The sequence below is a fragment of the Corapipo altera genome, unplaced genomic scaffold (assembly GCF_003945725.1).
Source record: "Corapipo altera isolate COAL_440 unplaced genomic scaffold, ASM394572v1 59, whole genome shotgun sequence".
NCBI lineage: Eukaryota > Metazoa > Chordata > Aves > Passeriformes > Pipridae > Corapipo > Corapipo altera.
The window spans coordinates 5,338,596-5,365,072 of NW_020884917.1; the positions used below are offsets into that span (position 1 = coordinate 5,338,596).

The 26,477-nt window shown below is 40.9% G+C and overlaps 1 protein-coding gene across 7 annotated transcripts in view; it reads right to left on the reverse strand.

The window, feature by feature from the left end:
* CDK13 (cyclin dependent kinase 13) overlaps positions 1 to 22,565 on the reverse strand; it is a 47,646-nt gene extending 25,081 nt beyond the window's left edge. For 5 of the 7 annotated variants that reach the window (XM_027655979.1, XM_027655975.1, XM_027655978.1 and 2 more), the window contains exons 1-5: positions 21,300 to 22,563; positions 10,570 to 11,175; positions 6,761 to 6,928; positions 6,360 to 6,499; positions 4,362 to 4,532 (exon numbers count right to left, since the gene is read on the reverse strand). In XM_027655979.1, the coding sequence (XP_027511780.1) occupies positions 4,362 to 4,532; positions 6,360 to 6,499; positions 6,761 to 6,928; positions 10,570 to 11,175; positions 21,300 to 22,495 (2,281 nt within the window). In that variant the 5' untranslated portion in view covers positions 22,496 to 22,563. Of the gene's footprint in view, positions 1 to 4,361; positions 4,533 to 6,359; positions 6,500 to 6,760; positions 6,929 to 10,569; positions 11,176 to 21,299 lie in introns of all 7 variants that reach the window. The other 2 variants (XM_027655980.1, XM_027655976.1) reach the window with 2 other exon arrangements.
* Positions 22,566 to 26,477: the final 3,912 nt, after the last annotated feature.

Consider the following 26,477-nt stretch of genomic DNA (forward strand, 5'->3'; position numbering starts at 1 on the left):
GTACAGCACACACAAATGGGAAGCACCACTCAAGCAATCGCACTATTCAGCCTGATAACTTAGCCCGTAGCATGAAAACTATTTGGGTAAGACATTTCTATCAGCTATTTCAGGAGCAGCAAGGCAAGCTGTAGATCATTACAGGTTTCTGAAATTCTGCTCAGATTGGTTTCACCCAACTTCCTAGGAAACCCTGACAAAGCTATGTAGAGAAGAGGCTCTACAGAGAAGCACTCTCTGATGACTACAGGATTGCTGTCACAGACTCCTTCCAAACCGTAAGCTTTCACACTAAGTACTCCTTGACAGCTCTGGGAAAGCAACTTGATAGTCATATGACAATGTACTACAGAGTTTGTGTCCTCATGTACTACAGTACTGTCAAGATAAATATCAACTTCATGCCTAAAAAGTTTGCTAATCTGTATTGCAAATCAATTCAAAATTTAATCTACAGAAACACACACAAAATCCAAACAGATAATTTACACTTACACACCCACAAAAAAAAACAAAACAAAACAAAACAACAACAAAGAAACAAGCCACAGTGTTAACCAGACCTGTTATTACTGGTCTCCATGTAAAGTTTTATATCCTTCCTCAGGTTAGCAAAAATGCCTATTCCAGTCAGAAGGATGAAGGGATGTCAGTCAGCACACCTACTGTGTTTACATCCACAGCAAGAAAAGCTAAGTCAGGCACTTCCCATTTGTTTAGTAAAAAGAGATCATGGCAATTCCACAGGTAGACTGTTGAGTACTTGCTAACAGCTTCCAGCTGACAAAGAGGCAACTGGGAACTGAAGGACCATCTCAGGTGCCCAAAGAAAAAAAAAGACATCAAAGTCAGATAAATGACAGACTCATTGAGGAAACAAATCAGAGCTGACAAAAGCCCAGAATAAGAAGGGCGTTTTTTCCAATGATTCACTTTATATGAAATAAAGTGACTCAAGTAACTTAAATCATGAGGTGTATAGATTTGAATACATCTAAGAAATACACCCAGATTTTTGTTTTCAACTTCTGTTTTCTTCAATTACTGTTGCAAGGGAATGTCATACAGATTTTCTCAGACAACAAAGAAAACCACTGAGACAAGATGAAGAGCTTCTGCAAAGTACAATCCTCCTGCTCCAAACTCTGCTCCAAAAGGATGTGAACTGAAGTTCATAAATTTGAACTTCAAATAATGTGGACTATCATGAAGCAAACAAAAAGGAAAAGTGAAGAAAGTTTAGGTGCCAGCAGACTTGGCTCTAAGTTCCAACAATGTCAGACTGCTTCTGCTATTGTTGAAGTCACCCACAATCACTCCAGTACTAGCTCAGTGGAAGCAAATTCAACAAAAATAACCAGTTCTGAAATTTAGGAAAATACTGAATGCAAACTGCAGCTCATCAATGCTATCACTCTGAGAAAAGAAAAAAAAAAAAAAAAAAAAAAAAACATTTGTGGAACATACTTTTAGGTCAGCTGTACACACAAGACTGAATACAAACTATGAGTCATGTGTTCCCATCCCTAAGCTTGTGTGTTCACCGATCTCCTTCTGAATGACAGGAACGGGAGAAAAGTCTACACAAGAAATACATAAAATGGATACTCCTTGTCACCACATCCAACACACACATTTTATTTGTCAGGATTGTGCCTCAGGATCAAGATGTTACATTACCAATCAGTAATTGATAATGCTGTGCTCCAGCTTTATCATCAAGCCTATCTCATGCATATTGAAGACTGCAAAGTCAAAAACTACTGATCTGCAGTATACAGACCCAAGTACTATCCACTCAGCTGTGTATGTGCCCAACCTAGATAAACAACTGGGCTGCCTGAGGTGCTGTATTTCCAGTGATGGAAATACATTTAGAACATTTGTAACATGCTGCTCCAATGTCCTACACTTCCTTTTCTAATAGTTGGTATAGAAAGAATAAAACCAATACTATCTATCAAAGCCATGCTTGTCTTTAAATTTATACCCGAGCTGGCTAGGACAAAAGACAGATATACTTTCCTCCATTTTCTCTGAAAGTAAAATGCTGTTGAAAATAATGAGACAGAGACAGATATTCACTTTTACATGGGAGACAGGTAATCCTCTCTCTTCCATACTTTTGAGTGTGTCACTGAAAAACACGTAACACAGCTCAAAGTATCAAGACAAAGCCATGGCTTGCAGTCCAATGTTACTATCTGAAAAACCATCCTTAAATCAAGTATCGTACAAAGTGGGCCCAACACTAACATTACTGTCTGAAAACTAAATTTGTTGCATTTTAAACTACAGAGATCCAAACAAAAAACCCCACACTGCCTGAAGTGAATAAGCAGATGAGTAATATGTCACTGTATGACAGACAGCCTTAGACACAATATTAACTTTACTCATACTAACTAGAGAAATGTGTTAGCAAACATGTTCTCATTCCCTACTCTCACAAATCGGATATCAGCAGGGTTTTCCAGCTTATATTTCAAAACTAAGGTAAACGTGTAACAGATATTAAGCATAAGCATATTCATCAGATGGGCAAAACACTTTGCTTCTACTGTAAGCTCTGCCTGTGTAAGATATCACTACAACTTTTCTAATGGTTCCTTGCTGAGTACCCTGCTTTTACATTTGCAACACTTCACTGTGAAAACGACCAAACTTCCTCCCACTTGCATGGGTTCCCTGCACAGACTACAATTTGGCCACAACTCAGCTATAGATCCCCATCTCACAATGAACTACTCATTAGAGAAATACAGAACACAGTGCCTGAAAAAAACCCACAACTTCCATCTTTTCAAAGACAAGTTGAAACAGCAGTCTCATTATCCTGCTAATGCTTTCAAGAAACTATCAGGACTTAATCAAATGTCAGAAATAAATTCTATTCTAGCATCTCTAGAGAAGCCCCTGCCCTTGCAAATTTTCAGAAAATGTAATTGTTTTAATAGGCTGTTAAATAAGAATGAGAAATTAAATTGAAATTAATATCAAAAATATAGACTTGGATAAAAAACTCCAAATTTGAAATTAATGAGACACACAGTTTGAAGTACAGCAAAAAAATTTACAATTCAATTCTAAACATGGCACCAAACAGAAAGGGAGAAAATTAATTAATGAGTCATTAAGTATTAAGTCAAAGCTCAGTGTGGTCTCATTAGCCAAGTAGGTTAGACCTAATTAAAACTTAGTACAAGATTCACATACGAAGCCTAAACTGGTTGTTGCCAGTTTAGTGCTGACCACTGAACCCACACCATTCTAGAAAAATTCTCGTGATAGACGCTTACTACTTTTAAACACAACAAAAAAAACATGTCAGTGCTGTATACCCTTCAGGGTATTATATTCTGTAAAGACACTAGGAAAAAAATCCAAACTAATTCCTACTTAATTTTGACATCCACCTTGTTACTCATCACAACATCACTGGTGTTTCTGCTGGCTACGCAGCATATACAGAATCTTCTATCTGCACTGGTGATGGGCTTGCTGTGTAGAAACTCAGGGAGAGAGAGAAGGGAAGAAAGCACAGGTATCACATTACAAACACCCTCCTCAGCCAAACTAGGTAACAAATTGCCCTCAGGACACTAAAATACCCCAGAAACGTTTATAACACTTGGACTGGAGAGGCAACAGCCTCCAGTGGCAAAATGACCAACTGAAAAAAAAAAAAGTACCAAGCAACAACACTGCATGATTTTAATTGTTTGCTTGATTCTCTAAATTAAGGAGGTTGCAGCAACAAGACAGACTTAAAACTGAAGGAACCAAAAGAGTAGAAGTCTGCATGCCTTCTATTTGGGGAAAAACACTGCCACTATACAAGGCTCGCATTTCATTCTTTCAATTTATTCTTCTTCTAACCCTCAAGACACATGCCCAAACATGAAAAAAAGTAATTGAAGCACAATTCAAACAAAAACAAGGCCCAGAACAAGAAATATCTCTTCAGCATTGAGCATTCATATCTAAATGATATGAAAAAATACTACAAAAAATTAAAAGGCCAAAAGCTCACAATTAAGAGCTTCCTATTATTGCTGGCCTCCCTAATGCATGGGTGTCAAGGAGACAAACATCTATCTGTTCCTCTCCAGCAAAACCGGAATCATGTAATACATTTTTTATACCACAAAATATTTGCAGAAAATGTTTCTATGAGCAAAAGGCATAGGTGAGTTAAATAAACGACTTCTATTTGTATTTAAATCAAAATTAAAATCCTTTGTCAAGCATCACAATTTGGAAACATACCTTTTAGTGAAGCTGAACTTCAAAACCAGCATAGCAGACTATAATACTAAGAACAGGACCAGAAAGAGCTAGCCCTCTGCTAGTTTACATACCTTTGTCCTTCTTGAAGTCCAAAGCATCTTCCTTATCTGTCACTATTTCCTTCATATTGATAATGCTTTGGTGATTAAGCTGTCGAAGAATCTTAATCTCTCGAATAGCTGTAATTGGAAACCCTTCCTTTTCATTATCCAGACGTACTTTCTTTAGTGCCACCATTTCCCCTACAAGAAAATTTAAATAAAAAACATTAAGATCAAACTACAAGATTTTAGTATTGGGTTTGTTGGTTTGTTTGTAAAATCCTTGCACCAAACATTATGCTGAACAGAAATCAGCATCACACGGTGAAGCAAAACTACCAATGACTGTTTTCAGGTACCCACTGTAAGGCCTATCTTCTTCCTCCTGCGTACCTCACTTGCCTGTCCCAATATTCCACACCATACCTACCAATAAGAAAAGAGTAATTATCAGCAGCAGCTTCAGAGACAGAGGCCTGTGACTGCTCTAGGTATCTTAATACTACATATGCACAGGTCAGAATGCATTTATCTAGCCAGAAATACTACACAGTTCAAGATATGAGGCAGATGATAAATTCATCAGTATACTTGCTACAAGCAGAAGTGTCACTGCCATATTTACAGTGAGGAAAAATTTCCCTTATTATTTTACTGCAAGGTGGGCTGGATGAAACTGGATTCTGCAAATGGCAGGAGCATGATCTACTCATGATGGGGGATATCTAAAGACTACATGCTAGCTCAAGCATTTTGTTCTTGGAATTTTATTGACAGCACAGGTCTCTTTGTTAGCTCCAACAAGTACTTATCCTACAGCAATTTATATGATACATTCAGAATAGATCACATTCCAGCATGACACAACACCCACTTGCCTTAATGCCACTCTTCACACAAAGCTAATGGAAAGTTTGCTGTATCTGCAGAGAGCAACAACTTCTACTGGAAGTTAAGAAATGACTGCCACACACAAATAACCTGAAGTTTGCCCAAGAGACAATATGATTATGGCAGGATTAAAAAGTTAAATGTCCAAACAGAATCTCAGGAGAGCAGGAAGAAGATCCTAACAATGATTTGCAATGGCTCTCAAGGTAAAAATCTGTGACAGTTCAACTTTAGTTCTTAAATTTGCAAACTGAGACAAAGGTAGGTAAAGAACGAAGAAGGAATTATAATTACACTGCCTATTCTTCTGGAGATCAGAAAGAAGGAACTGAGGCTGGTGTGTGGTCCTATGTGATTCAGCTACTGCTGAAGTAGAAAATAATCCAGCATTCAAAGCATGTGCAAATAAGCCAGAAGGGCAAGCAGCAACAGAAAGAAGTACTAACTGAACAAAAACTGATCCAGCAACATACAGCATATATGAAGAATTTGGATGCAATATCTATTTAGAAGTAGTGACAATATTCTTGTGGATCATAGTGGTGACTGACTGCTCATTTCAGCAAGAGTTTAACAAGAAATTTAAAAATAATGACACTGTTGTGAAGTCAGTTATACTGCAAGAGAAATACCCAATATGCAACTCTTCAGGGCTGTGCTGCACAGAAGCAGATTCTCTTCCTACTGTCAGCTAGTGACTACTGGAGTACAAAGGACAACAATGACCAAATCTCCTGCATGGCTTCTCTCACTCTCACATCCCTTTACAAATTTGATTACTGTTTGCCAACCCGTCTAGGGTGCCATTTATTTTCCCCAGAATATTTAATCTCTCTTCTCCACTAGTTCAATTCTGTATAGAGCATCAAAACTCAAGAAATAAGAATCACAATTTAAGACTACTCAGTTTGCCTTCAGCCATAGCTTTACAAATAAATGATTTTCCAATGCAGCAAAATGATTTCTTATTTAGACAAACGCTAGATTTAAAAGTGAACAAACACATCAACAACTAAAAACTTTCCGAACATTAGAGGGCAGAATACCACAAATTTTACCCAATATAAAATGAAAACTAAAACAAAACCATCCCATTCACTCAAAATTACAGGATTACATTTACTTTTTGGAACTTACCTGTATCTTTATCCCTGGCTTTGTAAACTTGGCCATAAGTGCCTTCACCAATAATACCAATGATATCAAACTTATCCACACAGCGCTTTCCCCAGTCTATTTCTTTTTCTTTTGTTTCACCATGTCGTGGTCCACATATTCTAGAAAGCAACAAATATTTCTAAGAAAGCCAATATATCTAAAGGTTGTCTTAACTGAAGAACCCTCAATGCTAACTATTTGAAACGCCACTAATTAACTGTCTTACTACCATTAAGTGGCAATAACCATGCAGTTTGAGTCAAGCCTCTCTAATATTAAAACAGGTCATTAAAAAGCAGAATTCTACTGACAAGAATATATTTTAAAGAAACTTATCATTTCTACTTGCTTGATAGGCTTAAAAAGTCTAATAAACATACTTTGGTCTTCTCTTGCTGTGTAACTGAACTGCTGGTTTCTTTTCTTCAGGACTTTTGGGTACCTCAGCTCCTCCAGGCAACTCAGGTGGAAGTGGCAAGTCTGCGAGCAGATGGCGAAGTTTCTTCTCTGTTTCTTTAACTGACTTCACTGAAATATTCTCTCGCAAACTATTAAAAAAAACCCACAATTTTGCTAGTAAGTTGACAACAGCAGAATATTAACATACATAAAGGAAAACATATTAGAATAATTCTTTTAAAAAATACATTCCAGACTATGAATGCACCAACATTTGAAATCTCTGCTCTTAGAATTTGCAGGACTTGGATAATAAGCTCACAAATAGCTCTCTGGAAGATGCATAGGTAACTACCACAGTTCTACGGAAGTGTAAAATCAGATCTTTCTGGTGAAAGCTGAGGTCAGATGACACAGGAAGCCTTACTAGGCCCGACTTCTGCCACACAAGCTTCTTTCCAAGCTTATGGCTTAGACTATTAAGAATATTTAGAGCCCAGGTGCTGCCAGACATCAAGTGTAGTGCTAAAGTCTGTACTCTGACTGACTTATATAAAAGAGAAGACCATCCTAATCCAGTTCTCTATGAAGTTGGTCTTCACAGATAATAAGCTTTGTGGTTAGAGTAACACTGCAGGGCATTACTAGGCTGTCCACACCACCTCATTTAGAGATTCTAACCTCATACATCTGCTGAAACACTCCAGATTTAACATGTTTGTAGTGATGAGCATGCAAATCAAGTGGAAAAAAAAAATCAGATGAAAAAAAATTACTAGATGTTTTTATGCCATTACTCATATTTGACCAATTTTTAATCAACCATAATTAGACAGCAGATACTGTCAATCTCTGTCTTGAGAAAAATCTCCAAACACGTGTACAGCAATGTATTCCTTCAGGAATTACTAAACACAATGATCTTAGAGAGATGCTCTTCCCATTCTAATGGAGAAAGTCTGAAAACATCATACTTGCTGTAGGATGTTTTTTTAAGCATCTGGTTCCATTTTACCAGAACTTCCTTTAGATAGATTTGCGCAGCTACTGCATATCCAGCAATTTTAAAGCCAGGGTCACCTTTAAACTTCATATAATTACATAATTGTTTCTCCCCAGAGGACTCTCTCATAGTATTCACTCTTTAAATTTCAAACTCTGTCGCCATATCAAGAAAACTGAGTCATGCTTTGAGGGGACATTTCCCAATACAGCCGCGTTTGCCAAATCACACTATTCTAATGCCAGCATCCTCTTCTGCAAAGGTTTATTTGCAACTTCCTACCTGCTTAGTTTCATAGATAAAGCAGAAATTCTGTAAATGGAAGGATATTGCCAACTCTCATCATGGAGAATGCATATATTTTTTCTTAATTAAATTGCAATTAGCAATTTTTAGATAGTCAAATAAAGCATTCCAGTGTTTTGCATGTGTCTGTGCTTCCCCATGAAAACAGAACACTTTAATGTCTTTTACCACTTCTCAAGCTGTCACTACCCAATTTTAAAGAAGCATCAGAAGGAAGCATAGACTGCCTTTACCACAAATGGTTAACATATTATATAAAGAATAAACCACATTAGCACAGAGCATGCAGTTATCCCGCTAATGAAAAACTCTTATTTTTAAAGTTCATATATTTGTATTTCTCTCACAATTTTGCCCCCAAATTTTCAACATGAGTGAAATTACAACATATGAAAGGTTCTGAAGCAGATTTTAAAAGTGGCACATGAAAACAGAGGCAGCCAAGAGTAGTCTTTTTTTTCAGGTCTGTTAAATCACACATCATTGACAACCAGGGCAATTTTCCCTTTCAGCTAACTTACACAGTGGAACAGCACCAAGCTTTCTTTGTTGGCACAATCTCCCCACAGTAACTATGAGCCCAAGGTAAATACCTTTGTCCTCCTCCACCTTTAAAAAAATTGATCTTTTTCCTTCAATAGCTTCAGCTTTATCATGACTTGTAATCACAACTATTCTGATCTGAAGTTTATAACATCCTATAGGCAAAACTAAGCAAAGCATAAAAGATATTTTATTACTTGTCATTCATCTTTCTAATGCAGCTCTTTGCAAGTATTAGGGGATTTTTTTTGAAAGAATGAGCCCATTGCTGAAAGAACCACAACTTAATTGTAGCTTAACTCCTCTGTACAGTTTAGCTAAACTTAAACAGGCATTACATAAAAAAAATAATCATCAGAAACAATTAGCCAGCTTCAATATGAAATCTCATTTCATATTATTGCAATTAATGCTGCAATGCCTGTTATATTTAGTTAAACTAGTTAGCCTCGGTTTTAGTTAAAACAGTGAATCTTGCTCGCAGTGTCAGGAATCTCTTTTACCTAGACAGGATGGCTTTGACACACATTTAAATGCAATCATACATTTGCCACACAGGTATTCAATCTGCTACAGTGCTGAAGGGCAAGAAACAAGATTGGGTCTAGTAGTAAAAGAGGAATGTATCTATCTAATACTGTTAGGTTGCATTTATTTCCCAAGGTCTCCTATGCACCTTAATGTGTAATACAGCATTAAGTTACTAGCAAACACAAGAGAAACATTTACAGTTCTAGCTAAAAATGTTTGGTTTACTTGTGAGAAAGTGATTTCTTGCAAACATGTGTGAGAGGCATGTAACACCTTGAGTAAAACCAAAAGCAACTTTTCTCATCACCAAACTAAAAGAAAAATAGTAACTTACAGCCTAACAGCATAATTTTCCAATACAAATCACAGCACATATTCTTTGGACTAGGAACAGACTTAACACAGTCAAAACTCAGATGACACTTGGAAGACAGAAATTAATTTCTTCACTACAGACCATTTTTTACACTTAAAAAAAAAAAAGGTAACAAAAATGATAAGCCATGAACCTCGCTTCCATTATACCTACTCTAATACTACTGAAGTTTGAGATAAATTACACTAAAATAATGCACAACTATAAGACAATTGCCTTTCAAAGGAAAAAGAAATGTTTACCTCAAACTCCAGCTAAATAAAGAATTTTCACATATTGCTGCTGAATTCAACTTTTCCCCAGAAGTTTATGTTCACACAAAACTTGAAATCTTGAATCCTTGAATGCATCCTTGCATTAGTCCCAAAGCTATTATGTACCAGCAATTTTAAGTCACCTCTTCAGTACACTTTTTATTGAAAGATTCCTCCAACACAAAATCCTTCTCTTTTCAAGAACCAGTTCATTGCAGTCTACAACTTCCTTGTGAGGGGAAGAGAAGGGGCAGGCAGTGATTTCTTCTCTGTGGTCACCAGTGACAGGACCAAAGGGAATGGCCTGAAGTTGTGTAAGGGGAGCTTTAGGTAGGATATTAGAAAGAGGTTCTTCACCCAGAGAGTGACTGGGTACTGTAAGAGGCTCCCCAGAGAAGTGGTCACAGCATCAAGCCTGACAGAGTTTAAGATACTGTAAGGCACATGGTGTGACTCTTGGAGATGGTCCTGCGCAGGGCCAGGAGTTGGACTCAACGATCCTTGTGGGTCCCTTTATTTAGCATATTCTGTGACTCTGTGATTAAGTTATTTTTAAGATCAAATTCCTAACTAATAATCACACCTTTAAACACAGTTAAACAGCTGAAGAGCAGAAACAAAGTACATAATGCATCAGCCTGATCTAGCAAATAGGTTTGTATTTATTTTGCAAAGGCAATAATAACAACAATATCACCAACAATAAAAGAACAGATAATAACAACAATAATAAAAAGGAACAGACAACCCCAAAAGCAAATCTCTGTCACAACTCACCTATCAGTTTCTTTGTCTTCAGGCAGCGTGGGAGGCAAAGGCAAGGGTGGCAGCGTGGAGGTTGGTAGTGCAACGATTCGATCCTTTTCCTTGGCTACTACACTTGGTGCACTCTGCTTGCTTTTCTCTCTTACAGTGACCAGCGGCTGTTTTACAACAGTTAATTTATTCTCTTTTACTGCTGCAGGCTTCTGTTTAGTAACTTTGTCTGCAATTAAATTATTCTCCCCTTTTGTTTCAGGAAGCGAGACCTTTGCTTTTGCCTTGTCGTTTTTCAGACTCGTGCTGCTGGTAGGAGAAGGCGTATGCTCAGTTTTGATCTTCTTCAGATCCTTTACGTTGTTCACTTGAGGTGCACTTACTGCAGTGTCAGTGCTTCCCTTAGTAGGTGTTGAAGTATTGGAAGCTTTGGCACTGGCTTTGGCTGCCTCAGCAGCTCTTGCTTTTTTGTTTTTGTTCAGCTCAGCAGCCAGGCTACTCTTCAGAGTCAATGTACTAGGAGAAATACTTGAATGACGACTTCTGGATCTGGACAATCTGTGTCTGCTACGAGACCTCGAGTGCCTTGATGAATATGGACTTCTGCTTCGAGATTTTGCTGATCTCCTGTTTCAAGAAAGTAAAAATTTATCCAGTTAAAATTAAGTCTAGCTGCTTTCCCACCATATCTGCTTTTTTGACAAACTACATTTTTTAAACCAACCATTATCACCATGCTGTCGAATAAACAGAAGTCTACTAAATAGGAAAGACCATGCATTAAAAAAATAAAAATCTATGGTTAATCAATGAAAATTTTACACCTAAACAGGTTGTTAGAAAATATTACAACTTTCTTCGATGTAGCTTCTCCTGTTACAAAACTGAGAAATACAAGAATACCTATATAAGGATTGTTCTTTTTTCCTCGCTACTTAGAGATATTTTTCTCCTTTAAGAAAATCTCATCCTATGCAACTTTTACAAACACCTTTAGTATATGCAGTATTTGAGGAAAATTCAGTTGACTACATAATCAGAGTTCAACCAAATTAAATTAATTTTACAACAGAAAGAGAAATGTAAACACAGCACTGAACCAGTAATTGTAGGAACTTCTTAATTTTCACTTTCATAAACGTAATTAAAATAAGTCAATTGAAAAAACTGAATACTAAGGGCTACAATATAACTAACTGAAAGACAGCAATAAATCTTAGCTTTCCTTTTTTGAAATCTAATTGTACACTTTAAAAAAAAAAGTAAACAGAAGCCCCCCCAAAAACACAAGAACCTAATACTTGTTACACCTACTGATAAGCATTATGATAAGCAAAGGTAATCCACAAATGAGCCTATGTTATAACAGCATCTGAATGCAGAAACTAATAGAAAGAAAAAATATTTAAACTATCTACAAAATCATATCAAGAGAACAACCTAGAATGAGGGCAGGTGTGTGTGGGGCAATCTTAACAGTTAGAAAAGTAAACTTTTAATGTCCAAAAATACCGTTTAATATGAATGACTTTTTCATTCAAAATTTCAAAATATCTTAATTTGCCTAGTAGTAGTTCTGAGTCAGTTCTTCATTTAAATGTAAAGGGAAAAAAATTAATTGAGGTGAAAGGCAGGGAACAAGTAAAGTAGCCTAATCCACTGCTACTACACAGAAATATTATGAAATAAATGAAATTAAATGCAGAGGGTTTAATCCATTTTACCATACCAAGGATGGCAAGGATATTAATCAGATTTACAAGTATTTTCTTGATTAAAGTTTGATGGAGATCTGTTTTGCTAATCAATTGTAGGGGAGAAAAACATATAATCAGGATTAAAAAAACAGTATTCATCAGCTGGACAAAGGAAAAAGTATCAAGCAATAGCAAAAATAAGACTTCCTGGAGACAGATAAATTTCAGAGTTCAAAAGATAGCACCACTGTATGGAGGTTGCCAAAACAAAAATAAACAAAAAACCCCAGACCAAACCAACAAACAAAGAAACCCCAATACACAAACAAAGAGGAAGCCAACTACAATCCTTATGCTCAGGACTATTCACCCCATATACGATTTAATTTTAGTGACAAATTAATTCAGTTCTAATTATCAAAACATGAAGTTACATCTCAATGCTTCAACTGAACAAATATTTAAGCTAGTACAATAATAATTCTATTTCGTGTGCAATATTTACTGATTTCCAAACTTACACTCTTTTCTTTTTATAACGCAGGAACTCTTAACAGTCTTCATAAAAAGCCACTGAGATCAATCAAGAAGTGACTGAAAACAATGTGTATGCACTAAGCACAAACTTCAAAATTCTGTAGGTAAAACTGAGATTGATCCAAATTGCTAGAGACTCTTGAAAGGAAAAAAAAAAATCAAATCGCAGATGAAGACAACTCTTGGAAACTAGCACAGTTCAATTCTATGCCAGGAAGTAGCTTTTATAGGATTTTCTGGCACAGCAGGGTAACAATGACAAATAGTAATAGTAATAACAAAATAATAATCTTCTCAACAAAAATTTAGCGTTTGGTTCACTTCAGTAAAGAAGTATTTATGTCCACGTCTAACATACACCGAATAAAATCATAATATTGATCAGAAAAATTCCCTTGATAACTCCTGCTCCTTTATGAACCATTTTGCCAAAAGTATTTTTTCATTATTGTTTTGAAAATCTAAGTACTAAATACCACAGAAAATTTTCAGAGGCTTGGCCAAAGAGGAGTAAAAGTAAAAAGGTACAAAGTTTCTTTATACAGAGTTAAGATGGGGTAGCAGGAATAAAAAGGGAGGGCTGATACAATGCATAAAATACACGCACTTCAAATGCGCGAGCTCTCTCCTCACACTGTTGTCTGACTTTCAGAGGGGAATTACAGTCTCAAGAAGTGTTACAGCTACAGATCTGCACCCGCTGTAGAATCAGTATAATTATATTTCTCCAGCATCAAGCACAAGCTAATAATCCCCTAAACTGACCTCTTATAAATGGTCCATCATTTGCAAGGACGTCACTGACCTGTCTTGGAAAACATTTGCTTGTATATCTTGTTCATAAATCAGCTATTTAAACTGACACTTGCTCCCATTATCAGTGGAACATAACCTCTATCCCAAGGACTGCACTGCAACCTGTACCAAATTCAAAACATGCCCTAAAAGTTTCAAAATCTGTTTCCTTTATAAGTATAATTTTGGGTTTCTTGTTTGTTTTGATCAGTGTCTAATATTAAGATAGTAATCAATGTAACAAACAGAAACATGGATGTATTTCCACACGCACTTGAAAAGAGACGTAGCAGTTTAAAACAATGCAGTTGGTGAGAAACTATGCCTGATTCTAAGACTATTTCTGTTCAACTTTGGTACAAAATAAAACAGGTTCATTTAGTTCATTACTAAGGATAAAATGAAAAAATCTGTTCAAATTAGTGAAAAGTGATTTGATCACCTGATCAGCTACCGTAACTTGGTGAGGAAGAGACAGTTTTAGAAAGCTAGGCCAAAAAATAACTTAAAATTTTATACTTTCTTCGAAAACAAACATGTAAGGAAGCCAAGAATTCACAGTGGATTCATGTCTGTATTTTACCAATAGTCAAGAAAGTCTGGGACATGAACGTGGATTTATGCAAGCTCAGAAAAAAACCCACACATACTAACCATTCTGCATCCTGGGTTTCACACCCCAAATGACAACTGCATACTTTTTCATGTATAGAGACAGCAAATATGGAAGACAAATATTTGTATGCATGTGTATTTGCTTAGTTTCAGTCCCAATAGTTATTACAGCCCTTAACAGCATATCAAAATGATAGCAGCCTAGTTATCAAATATGCTGACTGATTATAATCTCTGCACTGGTTGAATTTTCCCAAAACTTTTTCACTGGTTCTGTCAGGAAAAAATAATTGTTATACTACATAGTTCATGTCTGTGCTAATAATAAACTGAAACTTCCTGTGGCATCCCAAACACCTTAGCAAGAATCCCCTGTTGTACCTAATCCACTGGGCTAAACCCAAGAGAGTTACAGTGAAAACATTAACTAAATAGACAAATGCTGAATCTTAAGTAAAAAGTAGATTTGTCAAAGTGCTAGTTATTCAAGTCACAATGATAAAATCTGCTGTTTTCAGAAGCCTAATGGTCTTTCAAACACTCAACTCTCACTTTCATCTATGTAGTTCAAAAGTCCCAGTAGAATCTCCCAGGCTAGACAACTTATGTACAAGTTTCCATCTATAAAAATGGCATAAATCCAAAAATATGGATATGTTTACATGCTTATACAGCGCTTAGAGTGGAGAAATATTGCCTTATACATAATAAAACCAGACAGTTTGCTCTGTTCAGAGCTAAGATTCATGTGACTTAAAAGATGCAGTCTTAACAGCACAGAAATGGGCTCACACAACAGCCAGTGTCCGCCATTTAACAAGATCACTTACTGGGACCCTGAAAAAACACCACTAGAGACATCTGAAATACACAGTCCTCTCTAAATCTTCTAGCAGGTTGCTGTTAAATGTGCGTGTGTGCATACACATACATATAAAATGCATTATCTGACATTCATCACCAACTATTTCATATTTAGTCAGCAGCTTGTTTTTAACACAGTAAAATGGAACAGAAGAACAGTGGCTACAGTTGTGCTGCAAACAGCGAATAAATCTAACAGTGCAATTGAAACTTGTCTTCCCCAAGTACGGAGAGATCAGGAAGTGCACTAAACCTAAAGGTCACTTCCCACTCTCTTAAACAAAAGCATCTGCCAGTAACACACATGGGGACAGACTACTAAGAAGCCACCATTTCAGGTAGGTTTCCTTCGATGCTTCTCCCTATTTGCACCCAGAAGTTCTGCCTCACTTACTTTTGCCACACACAGCCATTGCCAGTCCCCTATGAGCATCTTGAATTCATTTCACAAAGGTCTAGATCCCTACAGAGAGAACTGCCAGGCCCCTTGACATTCATAAAACCCCTTCTGAACCATATGCAGATTTCAATATGTTTTTATATATGGAGAGAGAAAAAGAAAAAAAAAAACCAAACAATTTGCCTAGAGACCCTAAGTATCACTAGGACTAATGAAGTTCTAAGGTTGCTTTTTTTTCTTCCCTAGAGACAACAGCTAGATCAGCTGCAAAGGGAAATGGAAGAAACTACATAATATTATGCGTAGCTGTAAAATGAAAACAGAAAAAAAAGTTTAAGACATTATCTACAAAACACGTATAAGAAGAGGTAGATTTAAAGAAAGTGATAAAGTAAGAAAGCACTAGGATGCAAGTTACCCTTAACCCAAAACTCAGCACTGCTTTTCTCCACTTTTCAAACAACAAAAAGAATGACTTTTTTTTCTCCCCTCAAAGATAAAAAAAAAAATAAGATGATTTAGGGATCACAATTCTTTCTTTTTAGGTTTTTTTTTTGCCCAGTACCCTAGTTTCCATAAAACAAACAGGTATTTATTTTTTTCTCTGCTTAATACAACATAGTTAGTCACTTTATTAAAAAAATTTAAGAGATCAAAGTGCTATTATTATTGTCAAAGTTACAAGATTCAAAACTGTTCCCATGTTCCTCCTTCCTTAAGGCAACATTCTAGGCTTCACTGGCTCACTAATCAATCACCAAAGAGTCAATTTATTAATGAATTTAACAAAGAAGAAAGTCTACTGATGTAAAAATCACATTCTCAAGTACAGAATGAAAGAATTCAAAATAGCATGTTAGAGTGCTGTATTTTACTATCTTGATATTTGCAAGCACAGAGGAAAGAAAAACAACAGTTACACATGTCAGATTACTAGGTGCTTCTTGCCTTGCTGCTTTTTTACGTGCTTCTTTCTGTCCCATTCCAATACTCCTTTGATTTTTATTACCAAGAAAAGTTACATTTTATTAAGAAATCAGAAAGGTCATGTGTTATCTTCTCATGTTTGTAAACTTGAAAACCTTTTTTCTTCTTAACTGCTGTAAGAGCAAGCTAAATCCAAAATGCTGGTAGCCAGCTACACTGGCTGTTACCTAAATGCACACAATATTGTACTCAGAATACATTAGGGCCCATGAAGTTGAATAAGGGAAATAACTTTGTCAGTAACCTTTTGACAAGGCATAACACAAAGGGATTAATGAGAATATGAAGGGGAAAACAAGAAACCGAACAGTCTAAAGGAGGTTAAAACAACCACTGCTCTGGTGAGCCCAGCTCTTTCATTTACCAGCAGTTAATGCTGGACTACTGACTAAGCACTGCCAACTTCCACTGCATGGCAAGGTCATACTGTATTTGAAAAGGGAGACCTAAATTAATCAACTGGCTTCACTGCAAATCTTCCAAGACATTTATAATCATTCACTGACATAAACCACCTTGACAAAACATTTTAGTCCAGAGTATAGCTTTTCCATGGCAAACATACAATTCACTTCTTTAAGCCCTTACAGTAATAGTATTACTTCACTTGAAACCTTATTAATTAATTCTATTTATTTTCTCTAGCCCCTAGCTCAAGGTTACATTCTAGGCAGCTCTGCAACCAACCACCTACCTCAGCTGCTTTCTACACAAAGACTATATAACTTCCCTTATTGATTCAAACCGTAAATCTTTAAAAGGGTCTCCAATACATACAGCAAAGGAATACAAGAAAACTCTGAGCTTGGCTTTTACTTGTTTCTTAAACCTGCTTTATAACTCTATATTTTCAAATGAGAACTTGGCCTACCAAAAAAAGAAAAAATCAACCAGTAAAACGTCAACTCAAAAACTGTGTTCTAAACACGTCTGAAGTTAAATTGTCAAATGAGGTCCCTTGCCACAATAAGGAAAGAAGCAGCACCAACCAGGAAAAGGAAAAACACATCAGTGTGGCTGGGGCAAAAGGCAAAGGCCACTGTTAATTAACAAAACAAATATTAATAAATTCAGAATAAGAAAAAGAGTGGGAGTTTCAATATTCACTGGAAAAATTAGCTACTCCGAACAGTGAAAACATACAGTGTCCCATTTTAAATTCTGCAAAATACAGGTTTGCTAAACAAAATTAGAGTTTTAAGTAAAAAAAAATCTTATTCCCACCACTCAAGGGGGAGAAAAAAGTCAAACTGTCTCTTACTCCTTTCAAGTTCAGAAGTAGTAGAATTACTGGATTCAAAGTTATTTTCACATCAGTGTGTGAAACCATGCCTTCTCCATGGAGTAGGCATTTAGTAGCTGAATATCTATTTTACTGTCTTCCTATGCTTGTTGTGGTTTTGCATATAAATCATCCACATTTTGCAGAGCCTCACTATACAGACTAGCTACCAGGAGAGACTGAGATGGCTCTATAGTACCAAAAAGGAAAGAAATCTGTATCTTTCCTATAAGAAACATCCATACACACAGTAGTACTATGCTAGTAGTGCCCCACCTACTTACTTTCATCTAAGCAGATGGGTAGGTGTATCCAAATTTGGAAAAATGTGATTATTCATCTGTACTGCTAACTGAATTAAATGTGTGATCACATAACATATGACCTGACTGAAGTTACAAAACATAGTTCTCTGAAAACTAGTTTAGGACGAAATTGTAGGAAGCGACAGACTGTGTCTGCTTATTTTGTCAACCATGGGTTTTGGTTGTGAATTTTTTTTTTAACCAGCTTATCATTAGAGAAATAAATGCCTCATATTTTTAGAAGAATTTCCATTTTGAAAATATGCATGTGCTGCTTTAGAACATCTGTGTTACTCTCTCCATAAGAAAAAACAGTAATACAAATCCATCAGCAGCAAGTAAAGAAGTTTTGTCAGACAAGTCAAAACAGCTCAAACATTCAGTTTGTCCAAACCACAATTTTTTCCTGCTATTACAATGGAAAAGGCAATTAGTTTGCCATTCAAAAAGAATTCACCAAGTGTGGAACGCAGATCCATTGTCTTTGCTTCTCTTCAGAACCCACATCCAGGCAACATCACCTAAAGACAGTAGTCAGAGTTCACTGCTACAATTCAAACATCAATTCACTCAAGTGCACTGTTGCTGCTGCAAATGAGTAAAGCTGACTTCACTTTTCTCTTCAGCTGTTTACTAGAAGTTTCTCTCTAAGCAGCTCAGACATCCAGATGAAAAAACAGCACTCGAAACACGAGCTTTCCAAGTGTGCTAGAAATACTTCCTTCTTATTTTCTACACCCCAAAATAACTAAATTTACATGACATCAGAGAAGACATATATGAGACATAGAATGAAAAGAGCAAAAAGACTTGCAGGCTGGAATACTCAGTCACATACAAAGTTCTTACTGTCCTGACATCATTACAGCTGGATACAAGCCCAGAATTAAGTCTTTAAATCATCCAGATGAAGACGACAGGTGCTGTTAAGAAGCTGTTGCCTTCATGAAACTGTAATATTCTATCAAGTCTAAGTCCACTATATCTTAAACAAGACAGCAAAAACGTTCAGCATTTCGGTTGTAGTATCACAGAGTCCAGCTAAAAATGATCATGATATAGTTTTCAGTGGTTGAAACAAAAGCATAAAAAGCTTCCATCTTTATTTCCCTATTGCCACTGCAGTACACATAGTGTGGAATAGCTGTATGGGAGCAAAAAAAAACACCCACTAGCTTTGTTTTCTCCACAGCTAGTAAACATAATGAACACCTGAGTTAATCTTCACACTTTCAGTTTATTTTGTTTTCTGTGAAAATTATATTTTTGCAATGAATGCCCCATTGGGACAGACCAACATTTCTTTCTACATACAGCAACCTCTCATTTTCACTCAGCCATTCTAATACCTCTCCTGTAAACCCGACAGTCTGCATTTGTCAACAAGTAATTTATCTGTAAGCAGTTAAAAACTGGATGCAAATTACAGTTTAACTGGAGGGAGGAAGGAAGGTGGGAAGTCACATAGCTAACTCCTAGGAACAGATCTGCAGCTCAAAGATTTGCTCACCACAGAGTCAATAGAAAAATCAGGACATTTAAACTCTCATGCTTCAAAATCACAGGCCCAACAGAAAAAAAAGAAACACAATCCTCCTACAAAACTCTGCTACAAACTGATCAGTCTGGGCACAAGACAGAACCCTAAGCTTAACTGGGCTGTCAACGTGACTAATACAGCTATTCCTAAAGGCAAACCTCATGTACATAATTTTGCTCATCGTTATTAGCTTTCTTATTCCAGGATATAAGAAACTACAAAAAATAATCTGATTCCTTGAACATTTAAATCAAGCTATGCAGATAATATTCCAAATATGCTATTATTAAAATAATTTTGAAAGTGTATCCTTAACCACTTATAACAGGCTCTCACAGAACAACATGCTGGTTTTCAGAGCAATTACATTGCTTGAAACACTTCGTATACAAAACTGTTTCATACAACCACACCTTAAAACAATCACTATTTTTATCCCAAGGCACCTCTGTTCTCCCTCTCTCTGAACAAAGTAGGACACAGCTTTGTTACTTCGCTCTTTAAACAGCGCACCCAGGACAGCAGACCCTACCAACAGCCAGTGAAACACAAGAACAGCTTCAGCTTGTTCCCTGGATACACTGCAGGACACCCCAAATGCAAACCAACACAAAGTACTCATTACAAACACCAGAGAACAGCTCCCAGACAAGTGGTAACTGCCTTGTAAGTAAGGTAATGCCTTGTAAACAAAATTTTTGCCGGTAGAACGACAAGTTGCTTGATGTATTTAAAATTAAAAGTCCAGACATAAATTTAAGTAAACCTATAAACAATGAGGCAACAGTAGGATTCCAATATAGGAATAAAAATCTTCAGTTATAAACACATACTGAGCAAGTACTTTAAATTCTCAGTGGACTTTGATGCAGTTTAAAATATTCTGAAGAGCTTTAATTCCACCACACAGTTTGTATCTGATTAGAAACATACAGCTCACATTTCCTCTCCGTATAAAATTCAAAATCGCACAATGCTGACTTTTACACCCTGAGTTCCCACTAACTGAAAAAAAAATTATTTGCAAACACGCTCCAATACATTCATGTACACAACCTTACTAGAAAAAAAGCTTTACATTTATTTTCATTGGTTGTGTATAGCACAAAAGACAATTTAACACATCTTGACATTGACTCGTTTTCCTAGCAAAACACAGAGTTTAAGTCTTTCTGTAGACTTCTAAAAAGAACAAGAAACACTTGTAAACACAAACTACCTGTAAACTTGTTCTCTCTTTAGATTAGTGGGAATTAAACCAAAACCAAATATATTTAATATAAATCCTATTTTACGGGGCAATAGGATACATAAAAACGTACCAGAGAATGTCTGTACTCTATAAGTAAAGATTTAAAAATCAAAATTGGTCCTTCAGAAAACCTGTCCTCCAAGAAGCATCTTCCTTCAGTCACTATAATCCGAGAATGTTCTCGTGCCCTTTTTACATTTAAAAGCCTTTTTCCAGCTAGGTGGTCTCCCACGGAGAGAAACTAGACGCAGAAGTGTTACAGACACAGGCAACCGCGTCTCCGTTTACCCCCAAGAGACAAGACAGGAAGATCTTTGTACTTGTCCCTCTACCCTTCCCCCCGCCCCAGCTTTCTGGCAGCAAGAGGGCAAAACTGTTGCTGAATGCACACTTCTCAGACCTTCCCTGCATCCCAGCCCTGCATCCCCTCCTCCACATACCGAGCCCCCTTCCCGCCCCACCCCGGCCCGGACTCACCGGATAACGGGGCTGTAGGGGCTCCGCGACCGGCGCCAGCTGCTGTAGGGGCTGGGTGACACATCCCCGCCGCGCTCGTAGGAGCTGTGCCGGCTGTAGCTGGGGGAGCGGCGGCGGCTGTAGGGGCTGAGTGGTGAGCGGGCGCTCACCGGGCTGAGCGACTTGCGGCCGCGCTGGCTCTGCGAGGAGCGGTGCAGCGGGGGGCTGTCATCCCGCCCGGGGCTGGGCGACGAGCGCTGCCGCCGGTACGCCTTGGGCTCAGGCTTGTCGTCCCGGTAAGCCTTCGGCGGGTCCTTGTAAGCCGACGGCGGCTCCTTGGCGGCTTTAGTCCGGCTCCGATGCGCTTTGCTCTCCCGCTCTTTCCTGCCGCTGCTGGGCGAGGCGAGGGAGCCCTTCCTGCGGCTGTCGCTGCCGCCGCCACTGGTGCTCTTGAGTCCCTCCCGGTCCTGGCTCCCGGTGTGGTTGTGGCGGCTGCGGGACTTGGAGGACGACGAAGAGGGCTCGGGTGCCCCGCGGCCCGGCGCCGCCGCCCCCTCCTGTTGCGCCTTGTCCTCGCCGCGCCGGCGGTGCTCCCGGTGCCGCTCCTTGGAGCGCCCGCTGCTACCGCGGTGCTCCCGACGGGACCGGCCGCTCCTCTCCGCCTCGCTCCGCTGCCGCTGGGTCCCGCCGCCCGACGAGGAGTCCGGGCTGCCCCCACCGCTGCCCCCGCCGGCCGCACCGCCGCCCAGCAGCCCCTCGGACTGGGAGCTCACGTCGTCGTACTCCTCCACCAGCGTGCTCAGCCCGCCGCTACTGCGCCGCTTCTCCGCCTCCTGGGTGCCCCCGCCGCCCCCGCCGCCGCCGCGGCCCCGCCGCCGCTTGTGCCGGGAACCCGAGCGCCGCTTGCCCCGCGGCCGCTTCCGCTCCCCGCCGTCCCCGCAGCAAGAGGAGGCGCCGGTGGCCGCCAGGAAGAGCAGGGACTGCGGCGGCAGCGGTGGCTGCAACAGCGGGGGCTGCAGGAGCGGCGGCTGCAGCAGCGGGAACAGCAGCGGGTGCGGGGCCGGCGGCGGCGGCTGCGGCTGGGCCGCGAAGCGCTTCCGCCTCCGGTGGTGCAGCCGCTTCTTGTCGGCCGCCGCCTCCACCGCCGCGCTGCCGCCGCTGCCCCAGCCCCGGCTGCCCCCGCTCCCGCCGGCCGCCGCGTCCGAGGTGCTCGGCATCGAGCTCGCTCACGGCCGAGGGCGCGGCCCAGGAACCCGCCGCCGCCGCGCTCAGGGCGCCATGGGGACCCGCACCGGGACCGACCCCTGCGGCCGCGCCGGGGCCTCGCTCGCTCCCGCACCGCCCGCCCGCCTCACATGGGGCCCCGCCAGTACATACGGAGTCGGGCCGGGGCTGGGGGCGCTGCCCGAGTCGGCAGCGGCGGAGCGGCACCGGGAGCGCCCCGCAGGCCGGCGCGGCCTCTCCCGCAACGCGGAAGTGTCTCCCGGCGGCGGCGGCTCCTCCTTACTCCATCCTGGGCCGCGGCCGGGGACACGGACACCGGGCGCGGGCCGCGGGGCCGCCTCCTCCTCCCTCAGGCGCTGCCCGGCAGGGCAGCGGGGTCAGGCTGGGCCGGGCCGCCCCCGGGCAGGGCGTCCGGGGCGCTGCGCGGCTCCGCTCCCGCGGATCGTGCCCGGCGGGGCCCGCAGGTGGCGGTGGCGGTGCCCGGGGCGCTGACGCGGGCTCGACGGTATCGCGCGGTGACACCCGCAGCGGGGAAACACGGACACGGGCCGGCGCCGCGCGGCGCATGCGCGGAGCCGGCGGCGCGCGGGGGAGGGGGAGCGCGGCCCGCCAATCGCGCGCGGCGCCACCGCCTTCACCCGCATGCCCGAGAACCGCTCGCTCTCGCGAGATCTCACCTCTCCTTCTCCCCCGTCCGTCCCGTGCGGCTCTCGCGAGAACTGCGCCGTGCCCGCCCCGCGGGCGGCGGGAGGGGGCGAGGATGGCGGCGGCCGGGGGGGAGGGCCTTGAACGAAGCGATTGACGGCACTGCGCGTCCTCCGCGGCTCTCCGTGTCTCTGCCATCAGCGCTCTCTAAAGGCAACGCGCAGAAACTGATGCACAGGAGTTCCACCTGAACATGAGGAAGAGCTTCTTTACTGTGCGAGTGACGGCGCACTGGAACAGGTTGCCCCGAGAGGTTGTGGAGTCTCTCTCACTGGAGATACTCAAGAACTGTCTGGACACAACTCTGAGCAATGTACTCCAGGATGATCCTGTTTGGGCAGGGGGGTTGGACCAGATGACCCGCTGTGTGATCCCTTCCATCCTGACTCATCCTGTGGGCTGTAGCGGGGCGGGCGCTGCGGGAGGCAGCGTAGGAAACCCCCCGCTTTCCAGGTGGTTTTCCCTGCTTTTATTTTGCGTAGGCCCTGCTTATTGATTTAGGGGGAAGGGAGGAGTGAGCGCTCCTACTGAATTACACCGTTGGAGAAAATCGCTCCAGTTAGAAGGCATTTGTACCTCTGAACAGTGAAGCCACTTCATTGTTTCCTGAAAAGTTTTTGGTTTTTTTTTTTTGCTGTCTTACAGTACTGAAACAAACTTAGAACATTTTAAGTTTCCTTCCCAACTTCCTGATTTCTGATTTTTTACTGTAATGAAGTCTCGAGCTCTTTTTTCCCTTTTTCTGCCCTCTCTATCCTTTTGCTTTTTCATGGTTTTACTGAATTTCCGGACTGGATCTGTGACTCTGCTGCCTGTTCCTCCACTCACCTTCTTGGGCTGACTTTCTTCCATTGGTAGCATCTGCCATACCATCTTAAATGTCGTTGTGAAAGCAGAATCTGTTTTTCCCTAGGGAGTTAAAAGTCTTCCGGCCACCTTGCTATCTAATTGTTGTTAGTTAGCTTACATACATACTGGTTACTTGTCTTTGTAAAACTGTGCAAAAATAAAGAACCAAACCAAAAAAACCCACCTGTTTTTCACTGTTGTATTTCAGCTTCCTGAATCCCTCTAATCTAATAATTTCCTCTCCATTTCTAAACCCAAGCAAAAGCACTTTTTCTATCCAGGTCCTGTGCATCATCTGCTTCCAGCAAACCTCCTTTCACAAGTTTGTTACTTTACTTCACCCATCACCTCTCTGTTCCAATTCACATTTCTTACAAACGTTGCCATCAAAGCATTCATTACATATTTCTGTAGTTATGCACACATACACATGCCCTTTCCTTCAGGCTTTCTCTTAAGGCAAGTGTCACGTGCAGAACAGCCACACCTTTTTTTTCTCCATTCTCTGATAGTGTCCCATTGGATGGTAAAGGAGAGAAGGTCCCTGTCCAAGGAGGATTGCTCGGACCTCGGCAGTGACATGTTTATACTTTGCCAAATCATGTTTATTAATATGCTGCGCCTTGTGAGACTGCTGCAGGATGTAGGGGTCAGTAGCAACATGCCTCACATCTTCCCAGGAGCTGTGTTATGTGCCATGCCTCACAGATTCCATCTGTGGCTGTTGTGGAATAGCTTATCTTTCTATGGTGGCCTGGAGGCTGCTCTCAGCTTTGCTGGGGTCCTGTACTGCTCACTGTGTAATGAATGTTCAGCGACTCCTAAGAGGTTCTCCAGGATGTGTGACAACACACTCAGCAAAGCCAGTGCACCATCAAGCTTCTGGCATGTTAAAAAAAATCCCCAAAACAGAACCCAGAAAGGCAACAACCCTTCACAGAGGCAGCTGTGGAGACTGTGGATAATTATACAGGGCTAATCTGGACAATGCAAAACAGGCTGCAATTTCTAATTTACTCCTGAGCATTAGCTGGCACTTCTGGAGCAGGAATATGTTATTTGAAGGACTTGTGTCATTAGCAGTGGACTGATGGTGTTTTCTATGTGGACCGAGCCTCGTGACTTGTCGGAGAAGCTTAACTAGAAGCTAAGCTGCTAATGACAGGGAGTTTACTCTGCCTGGAAATTAGCTACACCAGGTTGTGGAGGGATTTGCCAACAACAATCATGGCAGTGTTGGCAGCTGTCAGCCAATAAGCGATGGCAGCATAGAATTTGACAGTGGAAACCTATAGAAACCCATAGATTCCTGCCTGACGTAACAAAGCAGACCTGAGACAGATCCCCTATAGAGAATGAAATCCTTCAGAAGCATTGAAGTCTTCGATGGCATGGTGCCAATTTTTGGCTTCACAAAGAGCCAGAAAATTCAAGATGCATTACAACTTGTTTCCACAAGGCTCAGTGGGGAAGAGCAAATAGTAGAGAAAGGAGAGCCAGATCAGACTTTGGCAGTGGCACCTGCAGTGGTGTGAGAACCGGAACTCTGAAGAGATGGTTGTTCCACAACAAGCTAAAACCTTGTGTCATAGTGTTACGACCTGCCCCAGAAAAAGGGGAGAGGAGTAAGCCATGTTCTTATCGATAATTCCCTTGGGGTGGATTAGAGTGAAACAACATTGAATAATCGGTGTCTGAAAACATATATAGGTAGGGTTTATTTTAATAATTTTGTTTTAACAGGTACGTTAGCATTTTGGGTGTTGTCATCTATATTATATATCACAGGGATAACCCCTGGGGGGAAAATGCATAAGGGCGAGAAAGGAAAGACAGGATAAAGCTAAGGGAGAGTAAGGGAAAGAAAAGCTGAGAGTGGACAGATGTCTATAGTCACCACCCACGGGGTCCAGCAATGAAACTTGGTAGTTGCCACTTCCATGTCTGTCAGTTGAAGTGGTGGCCTTGATCTGCTGGGGGTGAAGGAGGGAAGCCCCCACACTCCAAGAAGTTATGAGTTATTATATCCATGGGCAGTGTCACGGGCCATGCCTCGAGCCTCCCACCTCTCCCTGAGCCCCGCGCAAGAGTTTCTGTGTCTGGCCTGGGTCCCACCCCTTTTCAGACTGGCAGAGGGGGGGATGGGCTCCTATGGGCCATCAGAGGTCCCGCCCCGGGCCCGACACCTTCAATTGCCCATCAGAGGTACAATGCAACAGTCAAAAGCCTGCAAGCTCGGCTCTTCACTGGAGGGAGGGACAGGCCCAACTGTCCATCTGAGGAAAAGTCAAAAGCCTGCAAAAGTCTCCTAGAATGCATAAATCATTAACCATTTCAGTCTCTGACACATAGGAATATTGCTTGGAGATATCTCGTATCTTGCAAGGTATTGTTGCATGGTCAGAACATCAAAATAGTGGT